Source organism: Frieseomelitta varia, unplaced genomic scaffold, assembly GCF_011392965.1.
Source record: "Frieseomelitta varia isolate USP_RPSP 00005682 unplaced genomic scaffold, Fvar_1.2 scaffold_731, whole genome shotgun sequence".
NCBI lineage: Eukaryota > Metazoa > Arthropoda > Insecta > Hymenoptera > Apidae > Frieseomelitta > Frieseomelitta varia.
The window spans coordinates 4,618-17,453 of NW_025110514.1; the positions used below are offsets into that span (position 1 = coordinate 4,618).

Here is a 12,836-nt window from a genome sequence, read left to right on the forward strand (position 1 = left end):
TAAGAGACGAGAAGAAATTTCTCAATTATCGAACTTGTAGCGGCTAGCAGATGTCGGAGAAAAGACGTTTTCTCAGACAGAAAAGTTAGGAGAATTTACGCCTAGGCTGTACGACGAGGCCAAGTTTAGTTTTTACAGTGCGTAAGACCAGACGTCCGCACTTATAGTTTTAGAAATATGGCCTCGATAGCATTTCTACGAAGCGTCGTAAACTCTTGGATTCCTAAGCGCCACCTAGATCAACATCTGGAAAACACTTGAAGAAAGTGAGTGAGGCCCAGAGGAAACCTTCCTACACCGCCACAATTCAGGAAAATCAGTCCCGACGAAATTGCAGCCCCACTCTCAGAGAAAATGCGCCACGCAAGGTTAGGCACATTTAAGTAGGCGGCACAATTTCGTAGCAACCTAATCGGCTAAAACTCAAAAACGATTCAGCCAATTAGGGATGTCCGAGACGGAGACCGAGTTTTCCTCGGAGCGAAGAAGCTGCGGAAAAAGAGAGAAGAATTCGGACAGTCAAGAGTGACTGATAAAAAAACTCCGCGTCTTACGAACTCCGCGCCATTTCGTGTAACATTGTAAATAAACGTGTTAACCACTAATATGAGTCTACCAATCGTTCACCTCGCACTATCCAGCAAACATCCCCAAAATTAGTGATACCCACGTGATCGATGTATAGTGTAGTAAACGATTCTAAAAGACTCGATATGGCGACAAGAAGTGCTACACGTGCTACCGATGCGGAACATGCGAGAGAGCCGCAATTTCATGCGCCGTTATTCCAGTCGGAGAAACCTGACCTATGGTTCAAACAATTCGACATACACTTCGAGGCAAACGAGGTCAAATCGGATCAGGCAAAATGTAGATTTGCGCTCGCTCATATAGACGAACGCGGGCGAGATCGCTGATATAATCAGCAATCCGCCCGAAAAAGACTGTTACGAAACGCTGAGGACGGAGATGGTCTGCGCAACGCGTAGCAATCAATTGCAAAGGCTATTCGAACAAGAAGAAATGAGTGACCGGACACTGTCGCAGTTCCTCCGCCACATGAGGACGTTGGCAGGTGAAACCGCGACAGAGGATATCCTAAGGACCTTGTGGTTAAACAGATTGTCACAAGTAGTCCGGACAGTCACGAGCGTTGGACATCCCGTTAGAACAACTAGCAGTCGCGGCAGATAGAATACACAATACAATGCTGAAAGCCGTGGAACCGAACACCATGCGGACTCAGGAGAGCGTACTGCAAATCACGAGCACCACCAGGGATTTCGAGCTGCGTCAGGAGCTGAAGGAGCTCCGAAATCAGATGACCGAGCTCGTCAAGACTTTCGCCCAAACCTCGGCACGATAAACAGCGAGATCACGATCAAAAAGCCGGCGAAGGTCGTAATCGCCAGTATCGAGGGACCACTGCTGGTACCATCGGACCTTCGGCAACAGATCCACGAAATGTCAGCCGCCGAGCAATTTCCAGTCGAGAAATGGAGAGTCCCGACACTAGATACAGCTAATAGTGACGGGCCAAGGACAAGCTGTCTCTTCGTCACCAATCTCGTGACGAAAATGGCGTTCCTAGTCGACACCGTGAGTGCTATCGCGTACATGTATGAAAGGCCGAAGAGAGCAATGTATGCGGCAAATGGGACTACCATAAACACCTATGGTATTAGGACTTTCCGGCTTGACCTTGGACTTCGACGAGCGTCATCGCCGACGTGGCGAAACCCATCGTAGGAGCGGATCTCCTAACCCACTACGGGCTGCTCGTCGACCTCCGACGCCGCCGATTATTGGACACCACGACATCGCTTTCCTCAACGGGGAAGATCGCCAACGGAGAACCGACTTCAGTGAGGACCATTGTGGACGACTCACCGTACCACCAGCTCCTCGCCAAGTACCCGGACGTCACGAGACCAACAGCGAATCCGCGTAAGGTAAAGCACGATGTCGTCCATTATATCAATACGACGCCTGGTCCGCCAGTGCATTGCAGACCGCGTAGACTGGTATCGGATATGTATAAGATCGCGCATACAGAATTTAGCGAGTTAATGAGCCAGGGACACATCCGCCCATCCAAAAGCCAGTGGGCTTCCGCCCTACATATGGTTCCAAAAAAGGATCACAGATGGCGAGCCTGTGGCGATTATCGCGCATTAAATTCACGAACGGTACCCGATCGACATCCGATACCACATATCGAAGACTTTTCGCGAATGCTCTCCGGGAAGAAAATATTCTCGACCATGGACCTGGTACGCGCTTATCATCAGATACCGGTCCATCGTGGGGACATACCGAAAACCGCGATCACAACACCCTTGGATTTGTACGAATACACCGTAATGCCATTCGGATTGAGCAATGCTGCGCAGATCTTTCAGCGGTTCATCGATACCGCTCGACTTTTGTTACGCGTACGTGGACGACATTCTAGTTGCCTCCTGAGACGAAAAAGAACAACGCGAACACTTGGAACAACTGTACGGCGTAGTAGTCAATCCAACTAAATGCGTATTCGCGCAAACCGAAACAAAATTTTTCGGTTACACGGCAGACGAAAACGGGACGAAAACGGAACGAAACCGCTCGCCGAAAAAGTCAAAGCGATTTTAGATTTTCCTAATCCGGACACCGTAAAACAACTTCGTAGATTCCTAGGTATGATGAACTTCTATCGAAGATTCATACCCAAGGCCACGAAGCTGCAAGCTCCGCTGAACCAGCTTTTAAATTAAAACGTAATGCTCCGATCCAATGGTTCGCTGAAGCGCATACAGCATTTAAAGCGCTGAAGGATGCGTTGTTAACACATCAAATCATGCGAATCTCGCGATTATGGTGGATGCGTCCGATTTTGCGTTAGGAGCAACCCTACAACAACAAAAGGAAGGTGCGTGACGACCACTAACTTTCTTCACGAAATTTTTGTCGTCAGCACAGCGCAAGTATAGCGCCTACGACAGAGTTGCTCGCAGTTTATTCCGCGATTAAACAGTTTCGGCACGCGGCGGAAGGACGATCGTTTGCTGTGTAAACCACAAACCGTTAGTATACGCATTCAAACAGAAACCAGAAAAAAGTCACGACAGTTCCGATATCTTGATTTTACTAGTCAATTCACAACCGATATCAGACAAGTCAGCGGAAAAGATAACGAGGTGGCAGACGCACATTCTAGAGTAGAAGCAGTGACCGTGGCACTAGACTACGAACGTCTAGCCCAGTCACAAAATTCAGACGAGGAATTAAAACAACTGCTCACCGCGTCTGGCACTTCGCTGCAATTAAAAATGATCAAATCGATAGGCTGCGATACCGCCGTGTACTGCGACATATCAACTGACGCATACAGGCCGTTCGTAACACCTGCATATCGCAGACAAGCATTCGATTCAGTGCATGGTATAGCACACCCGGGAATACAAACGACAGTCAGGCTGATTAAACAACGTTTCGTCTGGCCGTCGATCGACCGCGACTGTAGGAAATGGCCACAGTAGGAAATAGAAGCTGTACAATGTCAGCGAGCTTAAAGTTAGCAGGCACGTAGTAAGTCTCACAGCAAACTTTTTGCCGCCGTCCACTAGCTTCGAACATGTGTATATCGACCTAGTGGGCCCGCTACCAAGTTCAGAAGGGGAAAGATACTGCCTCGCTTGCGTAGACAGATACACGCGCTGGCCCGAAGGCTTTCCGATCGCTAACATCGAAGCGGAAACAGTTGCGAAAAGTTGTTTCATTGAAAGTTGGATATCCCGATTCGCGTCACCACCAACCAAGGCAGACAATTTGAATCGAGATTATTCAATCAAATCAGCGCAATGCTCGGGACGCAACATTTGCGAACGACGGCATACCACCCAGCTGCGAACGGCATGATAGAACGGTTCCACCGTCAATTAAAAGCCGCAATCAAGTGTCACACCAACGATCGTTGGACAGAAATCCTCCCAACAGTCTTCCTTGGCATAAGAGCAGCGTATCGCGAAGATCTGCACGCATCCTCCGCAGAATCAGGTTTCATTTACGGTCAAACGATACGTCTACCGGCCGATTTCTTCGTGGAGAGCAAAACGAACGACAGGAACAACATGGAACCGGCCGACATGGTTAAGCAGCTGAGACAAACATTCAATAATATCTGACTTGCGGAAGAGTCACGCCATGGAACGCGAAAAACCTTCCAATTTAAAGATCTCAACACGGCGTCTTACGTGTTTATAAGAGTCGACCAAATAAAACCCCCGCTGCAAAACCCGTACAAAGGCCCGTTCCCGGTTGTCTCCCGTAACTAAAAAACATATGTAGTCAGGGTAAGAGGAAGAGACACACACGTGTCTATCGACCGCCTCAAACCTGCCTACGTACTAGATGAAAATAACAACGACGCGCGAACCCGCGATCTAGAATACACAAACGCAAGTGTATACACGATCAGGCCGTCGAGTCAGGTTCCCAGACCGCCTTCAGGTACGCTGGTGAACGCAATGTAAAATTTTTTTGTAAATAATTGTAAATAGTAGTATTAAGCTTAGAATAATAGCGTGGACACTGGCAAAGGGGTGATGTAGCGGCTAGCAGATGTCGGAGAAAAGACGTTTTCTCAGACAGAAAAGAAGAATTTACGACTCACGTGGCGGCGACGCTATTGAATTGAAGAGGCGGAAGACAGTTTTGTAGTGCGTTAGATCGAATGTCCGCGCTTATAGTTTTATAAATACAGCCTCAATAGCATTTCTGCGAAGCGTCGTAAACTCTTTGATTCCGAAGGGCCACCTAGATCAACATCTGGAAAACACTTGAAGAACGTGAGTGAGGCCCAGGGTAAACCCTGGTACACCGCCACAATTCAGGGAAATCGGTCCCGACGAAATTGCAGCCCCACTCTCAGAGAAAATGCGTCGCGAACGCAAGGAGTAGGCGGCGCAATTTCGTGGCAACCTAATTGGCTAAAACTCGAAAACGATTCAGCCAGTTAGGGATGTCCGAGACGGGGACCGAATTTTCCTCGGAGTGAAGAAGCTGCGGAAAAAGAGAGAAGAATTCGGGCAGTCAAGAGTGACGGATAAAAAACTCCACGATACGCCGCGTCTTACGAATGCGCCATTTCGTGTAACATTGTAAATAAACGTGAGTCTACCAATCGTTCACCTCGCACTATCCAGCAAACATCCCCGAAAACTTAACATTTTATCGACCGGTAGCCTATTTATCGGCTTTTCGATTGCCAGCGCTTATTAACCGGTAGCCTATTAATCGGCTTTTAGTTATCGACGGTTTTTGTCAGTGGGTTGCTCTTTTTATAATTTCGCAGCGCCAACGTCGTTAATTATTTGCAGCTTTATACTGACCTCTCCAATTTTTTATCAATTATAATAGTTTTTTACCGTTTCTAATGGATAAAGAACGTGCAGATGAAGAGTTTTGCTTAGATGCTTTGTCAGACTATAGCAGTTATTCAGAAAGAGACAGTGATGGTGATAACAGTGATGATGATAGCAGTGATGATGATAGCAGTGATTCTTCTATCAACATTCGGAAGCCGCGAAAATTATTGCCACTGCAATATAGCGATTCAGAAGATAATGATGACACCGCTGAAGTAAACATCGATACATGGTCAACAAATGACAAATCAATTATTTTGGAACCTTTCGAAGGCAGCCCAGGCATAAAAATTTTACCAAAATCTGAGGCAAGTGTAAGGGACATTGTGAATTTATTTATTGGAGATGACCTTTTGGAATTTTTGGTTAAAGAATCGAATAGATATCACTATCAAGTAACCAATAAATATAAAAATATCCCAAAGACGAAAAAATAGGTGGATATTACGTTTCCAGAAATGAAACGATTTTTAGGTCTAATTGTTCTAATGGGACAAGTAAAAAAAGAGAGACTTCATGATTATTGGTCGACTGAGCAAAGCATCGAAACTCCGTTTTTTTCAAAAGTAATGAGCAGAAGTAGATTTATGCAGATATTGCAGAGCTGGCACTTTTGTAATAATGAAGATATATCCAAATTCAAACAGACTTGTAAAAGTTCAGCCAGTTATAAATTATTTAAAGAAAAGGTTTGTTGATATATATAAACCTTGTCAACAATTATCATTAGATGAATGTATTATTCCGTGGCGAGGAAGACTATCATTCAGAACCTACAATCCTGCGAAAATTGTAAAGTACGGCATACTTGTGAGAGCAGTCTGTGAAACACACACGGGATACATTTGTAATTTTCAAGTGTATGCTTGCCAAGGAATGAAATTGGAAAACACTATTCTAGAAGTTATTGATCCGTATAAAAATCTTTGGCATCACATTTATCAGGACAATTATTATAACAGTGTCCATATGGCTGAAGTACTCCTGCAAAACAAAGTACGGGTATGTGGGACCATTCGGAAAAATAGAGGTCTTCCACAATGTCTTCAAAACATAACCCTTTCAAATGGTCAAGCTACATTTCGTAGAAAAAACGATATTCTGTTACAAATATGAAATAACGGTAAACGAAATGTAAACATGATATCGACGATACATTCGGCGCGAATAATGGAATCCGGAAGTGTAAATAGAAAATCACATATATCAATTCAAAAGCCTGAGTCGATAATTAGTTACAACAAGTATATGAAGGGAGTAGATCGCGCACATCAATATCTGTCGTACTACTCCATTTTTAGAAAAACTAAGAAGTGGACCAAACGAGTTGTAATGTTTTTAATCAATTGTGCGCTTTTTAATTCATTTAAAACGTACACAACATTGAACGGAAAGAAAATGACATACAAGAAATTCTTACACAAAGCGGCACTTTCGTGGATATCTGATGTATCATCAACTGATTCTCAAAGTGACGAAACAGACTCAAATAACAACCTAAATACTTCAGAGCCTACAAGAAGAGCACCAAAATCAGATCATCCAGAAAGATTATCATGCATAAAGAAGCACAAACTTATAAGAATAGTGACAAGTGGTAAAAGCAAAAAACCCCAAAAACAATGTAGAGTATGTGCATCGAAAAATATAAGAAGTCGAACATGTTTCGTATGTAAATTTTGTAATATTCCGTTACATAAGGGAGACTGTTACGAGAGATACCACACTCTAAATAAATATTAAAAAATTTAATTACTGTTACCTTGAATTTATTTCATGAATGTAAGTTAAAAAGGCAATAAATTGTATAAAACAAATACAAAATAAAGTATAAATATCAATAAAATTCCATTACTTTAAAACAAAAGGAATAAGCACAACACAATGCATAGTGAAAATTTAGCCGGTACTGGAAGTAAATTCGGGAATTCGAGAATTCAGACTATAAGCGTGCCTAGCACGACCAAGGGACTTCCCCTTGTAAAAGTCAAAGAGCATTCGATCGCCCTCCCATTTGGGAGCTCAGAGCTTGTCCAGTGAAATCACATTTCCTTTTTACTGTGTAAGCAGTGTGAATTGTGTGAGCTGCTGTCTTCTCATCGATATCAGCTGTGTGAGCTGCTGTCTTCTCATCGATATCAGCTGTGTGAGCTGCTGTCTTCTCATCGACGACATCAGCTGTGTAAACAATGTGAGCTGTGTGAGCTGCCTTCACCTCAAGCACATCGGCAATGGATTGTACGAAGACGTGCCCAGCCCTCGCGCCGAGAAAAGCGGCAGAGGACAACGTTCATCACCAGTTGTAGCCTTCGCGACGACGTGGTGCTTACACTACAATCGGTATAGAGCGACGCTCACTCTCGTGAGCAGCTAGATTGTACATAGCATAGAAATATAATCATTTATTAACATCTATTCGTCTGTGTCAATCCTTCTGTTTTCTTCACTCTATACCTTTTAAACAATGAATTTGCCCAAAAGGTGGGAAAGTATTATAAAAAACAATGGAGAATATATAATTGAATAAAAATATTTCTTTATATAAAAAATTACTCTTTATTTATGCGTCAAAACCCGCACGAACTTGGGACCCAAATAAAATTTCAAGCCAGAGATTATACAATTTTATAATAATACAGTGGGGTCGATGCACTCGATAAAATATTAAGAGAATATACGTCAAGACGATGTACAAGACGCTGGCCACTACCACTATTATTCTTGCATTACTTAGATATAGCGGCATACAATGCGTTCATCGTATGAATCACGAAAAATCCTGGATGGGAAAGTAATAATTCCATAAAAACAAGAAATATTCTTTTGAAAAATTTATCACGCATATTAGTTGATGCTGTGAAGACGACTCCTTATTTCTCTTACTACTGACTCAAACCCAAACTAATGAATCACCTACTCCATCTTTACGCGTATTTGTCACGTAGACCATACCCAAACCCTCCGGCAGACACTCAATAAAGAAGTCTAACTTTTATCAGCACATAATACAGATCTCTTTATTCTCCCAGTCACGAATCGACGGCTATTACGGTAGAATTCTCTTAGATATATTCAGTCGTTCTTATTGGGAATATTCCAATTAATAACTGATTCTCTTTATTCGTTGCAAATGAGGAAAACTGGTTATTAGTTATCGTTAAGTGGATAAAATAGTCTCATCACATATTTTGTGAAGTGAATAAAATTGTCTCGTCACAATGCGAATATAGAAAAATGCAAAAAATTATTTCTGGTCAAATCAATTTCATAAAAATGTTATAAATGCTATAGAATCTACAGGGACGACAATAAAAAAAGAAATTCAAAAATCTGAAAACTTAAAACGATCGAAATATTTTATTTGCATAGACAATGACAATAAATATAGCGCTAAATGTAGCAATTGTCACAATTTTGATTGTAGCAACCATAAATAGAATCTAATGATATGTATTAGATGCAACGAAAATTAATAATATTATTTATAGGTAATAAAAGTAGCAAAAAGTGTTTTTATTTCCTACCCTCCTATTGTTATAATAATCATAATAAAAATGAAAAAAAGAAATAAAATTGAACTAGCTACTAACCGGACACTTGCTTATTTTGATCTAAACAGTTACTAGAACACAGATATACTTTTCCGAATTAATTTTATTATACAATCTTGTTATATGTACTCTATTTACTCTATTTCATAATAATACTTAAAACAAAACTGATATTTAACGTATATGGTCTGAATAAATATTTCAAAATACATCAAAAATATGTATATATGTTTAAAAAATCGAATCGATGTATTTTGGGATGAATTAGACAGAAGCTTTCAGAAATGTGTCCAAAACCAAAAAAAAGACTTATGGAAGAAATTAGAAGAAGCGTGAAAAGAAATTTACTACGAAATATTGTTAAAATTACACGGAAGTATGCCACAGTTAAATATGTTACGCATAAATGAAATAATGTCGAGAAACGACACATCCGTGTCAGTCCCCGCGTAGATTACCGCCGGTGCAGAAAAAAGATGAATGAGCATATGGAAGAATTTGGTGACAAGTTAATATTAAACTACGATTTGTTTTCGTGACAAATTAAAACTATAGACAAGAACTGTCGTAAGTTAACATTTTTTCTTTGTTGTGAACAGTTCGTAGTAGATAAGTTTCTAGTAATACAACATTTACTCAAAGTTCCTGAATTGAATGTAATTTCGAATCTTAATAAGAATCCTACGGGCGTTCGAATCGACAAGACTTCGCATAGTTCTATCCAACGTTTCCTGGACGATCTCCGCGCGAGATGAAATTTTCTCTACTGACTCTTTTTTAAAACGAATTATTACTGGCGACAAAAAATGGATCCCGTGTGATAACAAAATGCGTAATAAACAATAGATGTCACTAAATCAGAAAGCTAAACCAACTCCTAAACCCAGTTTGGCGGTTTGAAAGATATTGCTTTGTGTTTAATGGGATTATAAAGGAATCATTTATTACAAAGTGTTAAATCCGGGGGAAACTATTAATTCTGATGTTTATTGTGAACAAGTGGATCGCTCGAATCAGAACTTAATCAGAAAATGACCAGAAACTGTGAATAGAGGAAAAATTATTCTTCAACGTGACAACGCACGACTTCATGCAGCTAGAAAGACACGTGAAAAAATTTTCGAGCTTGGTCGAGAAGTTCTACCACACCATCCCTGCTCACCAGACATTACATTCTTTGACCAACACCTATTTCGGTCAGTGAAACATTTTTTAAGAAACAAGACCCTTAAAGATGTGAACTAAAATTCTTCAAAAAATCAGGAATTTTATAAAACGGGAATATTTACTCTTTCTTATAAATGACAGAGTGTTATAGATCATGATGGAAACTATATTACTCAATAAAGTACAAATTTTTCCCCTTAATTTGTTTTTATTTTAATATCAAGAAAAACAAACAAATTTTCCGGTATAAGTAAGAGTACCGTCACAGATATAATACGAGCATACAGTAAAGAAAATTGAATTGACGATAGAAATATCACGTGACTCACGCGAGAAATATAAAATTATACGAAATGTAAAATTATACGAAAAACATGAGCCCGAGATAGGTTCGCTGTCACCCTCGCAGGAATGATGCCATTCAGAATACAGGCAAAAAGTCGAAGCAGACACCTTCGAGCAAGTTCGCGCTGCAAAAGCGAGCGGGGCAACATTTACAAAGGCGGACAAGATGCGGAAGCGCAGAAAGGCCATGCAACTTGCACGAAGGGCATAGATACAGGGATTGGAGAATAGCGGAACGGCAAGACCGGTCATTAGAGCAATCGCTCCATACTGGGAGCAATGGGCAACACATGGGACGGGAAAACTCACATATAGAACGACGCAGGTGATAACCGGACACGGATGCTTCGGTGTCTACCTGCGGCAAATAAGCGCCGAAACGACAGCGGCATGTAAACTGTGTGGAGCTGACGCTGACACAGCTCAACACACAGTTGAAGAATGCCCGTCTTTCAGTCAGCAGAGAAGAAGGTTGAAAGATGCGATAGGTCCAGACATCTCGCTGAACGCGATCATAGGCGCACTGACGAGAAGCAGGAGTGAGGAAATTGCCGTCTCGCAATTTTGCGAAGAGACAATCAAGGCAAAAGAAGCGACACAGAGAAGCCGGGAGAGGGAATACCCCGCAAGCCAAGAAAGGCGGCGACAACGACCTAGTCCGAGACGCCGAGAGAGGAGATCCAGAGTCCCAGAATAAAGAAGAGCCCAGAAATCGCGCAGTACCCGTAACTCAGATGAGTTACAGTATAACGATGAACGTTGAGGCAACATAAGGAAAGAAGTGAAGTATCGAAAAATGAACAACAACGTCAAGTAAAGCAGAAGATGCGGTGCGGCTTTATATGTGTTGGCTTTATATGTGTGAATGTATGATATGTATATGTGTCGTATCTGGTGTGTTGTATTTTAAGACTGTGACCGAAGGTCGGTCGTGGAGAAGAAACCATGGTGTAATGATATAAAAAGAGTGTCAGCGTTATAAACTAACTTGTATTTGTTCAAATATATATTTTAGTATTATTTCATCCTATGATCCACTCACATCATATACTATATGAAGAAGGCTATTATGAGAGATGATAGCTCGGAAGAAGCCTTTCATAAATGAAATTAATAGAAAGAAACGATTAACATTTGGAATTTGTTTCTAAAAAAAAAATATGGTGGGATGATGTGATTTTTGCTGACAAACGAAAGTTTGAGATTTCTGGATATAATAGACAGAAAACAGATATGGCGAAAAGCAAATAAACAATTTGAAAGAAACAATCTTTAACTGTGAAACATAGAAATGGAGCGTTGATGGGCTGTATCTCTACTGCTGAGGTAGGAAAATTTATTTTTATTGATAGACTTTTAGACAAAAACAAGTTTTTAAATATGTTGAAAGAAAATTTAATTACAAATGCTGTATGCAAAATGGCTTTGTGATGATTAACCTGACCTGATATTGGCTCAGTGCTGACACTGAATCAGTAATAGTCCTCTTAAAAATAACCTGCAAATAGTTAGGACAAAATTCAGTAGTTGGTCATTTATACTCCTTTCCCCTTGATCATGATAATCAAAAATGTAAAAAAGATATGCTGAGCATTCTTTTCCACTAAGTCGACTGAAGATTTTGTATACGATCCTTGACCACGATTGTGTGAAGACGCCTTTGCATAGCTATCTTCCTATCTTTCGCTGACACGCATACGTCTACTGAATCACCTATCCCAACTCTTGTAAAATTTGTCACGTAGACCATGCTTAAACTCTGTATAACTACCCAACAAATCTAATAAAGAAAGTTCAGTCCGACTTCAACCGCAGCATATGGCTCGTTATTCTCAAATCCTTATTATACATAATAAGATTGTAGCGGCTAGCAGATGTCGGAGAAAAGACGTTCTCAACCAGAAAAGTTAGAAGAATTTACGACTCACGTGGAGCCGACGCTATTGAAAAAGCCAAAGTCAGTTTTGCAGTGCGTAAGACCGGATGTCCGCACTTATAGTTTTAGAAATACAGCCTCAATAGCATTTCTGCGAAGTGTCGTAAACTCTTGGATTCCTAAGGGCCACCTAGATCAACATCTGGAAAACACTTGAAGAAAGTGAGTGAGGCCCAGAGGAAACCCTGCTACACCGCCACAATTCGGGGAAATTGGTCCCCGCGAAATTGCAGCCCCACTCTCAGAAAAAATGCGTCTCGAACGCAAGGAGTAGGCGGCGCAATTTCGTGACAACTTAATTGCAAACAAAACGCAAAAACGGTTTAGCCAATTAGGGATGTCCGAGACGGGGACCGAGTTTTCCTCGGGGAGAAAAAGTTTCGAAAAGACAGAAAAATTCGAACATACGAAACGAATAAGAGAGAAATT

The 12,836-nt window shown here is 41.2% G+C and overlaps 2 protein-coding genes across 2 annotated transcripts; both read left to right on the forward strand.

Moving 5' to 3' along the window:
• Nucleotides 1–713: 713 nt before the first annotated feature.
• Nucleotides 714–2,528, forward strand: LOC122535512. The gene is made up of 4 exons (XM_043667108.1): nucleotides 714–848; nucleotides 895–1,186; nucleotides 1,247–1,678; nucleotides 1,750–2,528. The coding sequence occupies exons 1-4, from the start codon at nucleotides 714–716 to the stop codon at nucleotides 2,526–2,528; spliced, it is 1,638 nt and encodes a 545-aa protein (XP_043523043.1).
• A 3,501-nt stretch (nucleotides 2,529–6,029) lies between these two features.
• LOC122535513 lies at nucleotides 6,030–6,524 on the forward strand. Its single transcript, XM_043667110.1, has one exon. It carries the CDS (start codon nucleotides 6,030–6,032, stop codon nucleotides 6,522–6,524), a length of 495 nt encoding a protein of 164 aa, XP_043523045.1.
• Nucleotides 6,525–12,836: the final 6,312 nt, after the last annotated feature.

Bases quoted from the DNA above. Each gene is read 5' to 3' on its own strand.
- LOC122535513 (XM_043667110.1), top strand. From the start codon at position 6,030: ATGAAGATATATCCAAATTCAAACAGACTTGTAAAAGTTCAGCCAGTT.
- LOC122535512 (XM_043667108.1), top strand. From the start codon at position 714: ATGGCGACAAGAAGTGCTACACGTGCTACCGATGCGGAACATGCGAGA. The intron at 849-894 runs GTCAAATCGGAT...TCGCTCATATAG, and splicing joins TACACTTCGAGGCAAACGAG to ACGAACGCGGGCGAGATCGC. The intron at 1,679-1,749 runs GTATTAGGACTT...AACCCATCGTAG, and splicing joins GACTACCATAAACACCTATG to GAGCGGATCTCCTAACCCAC.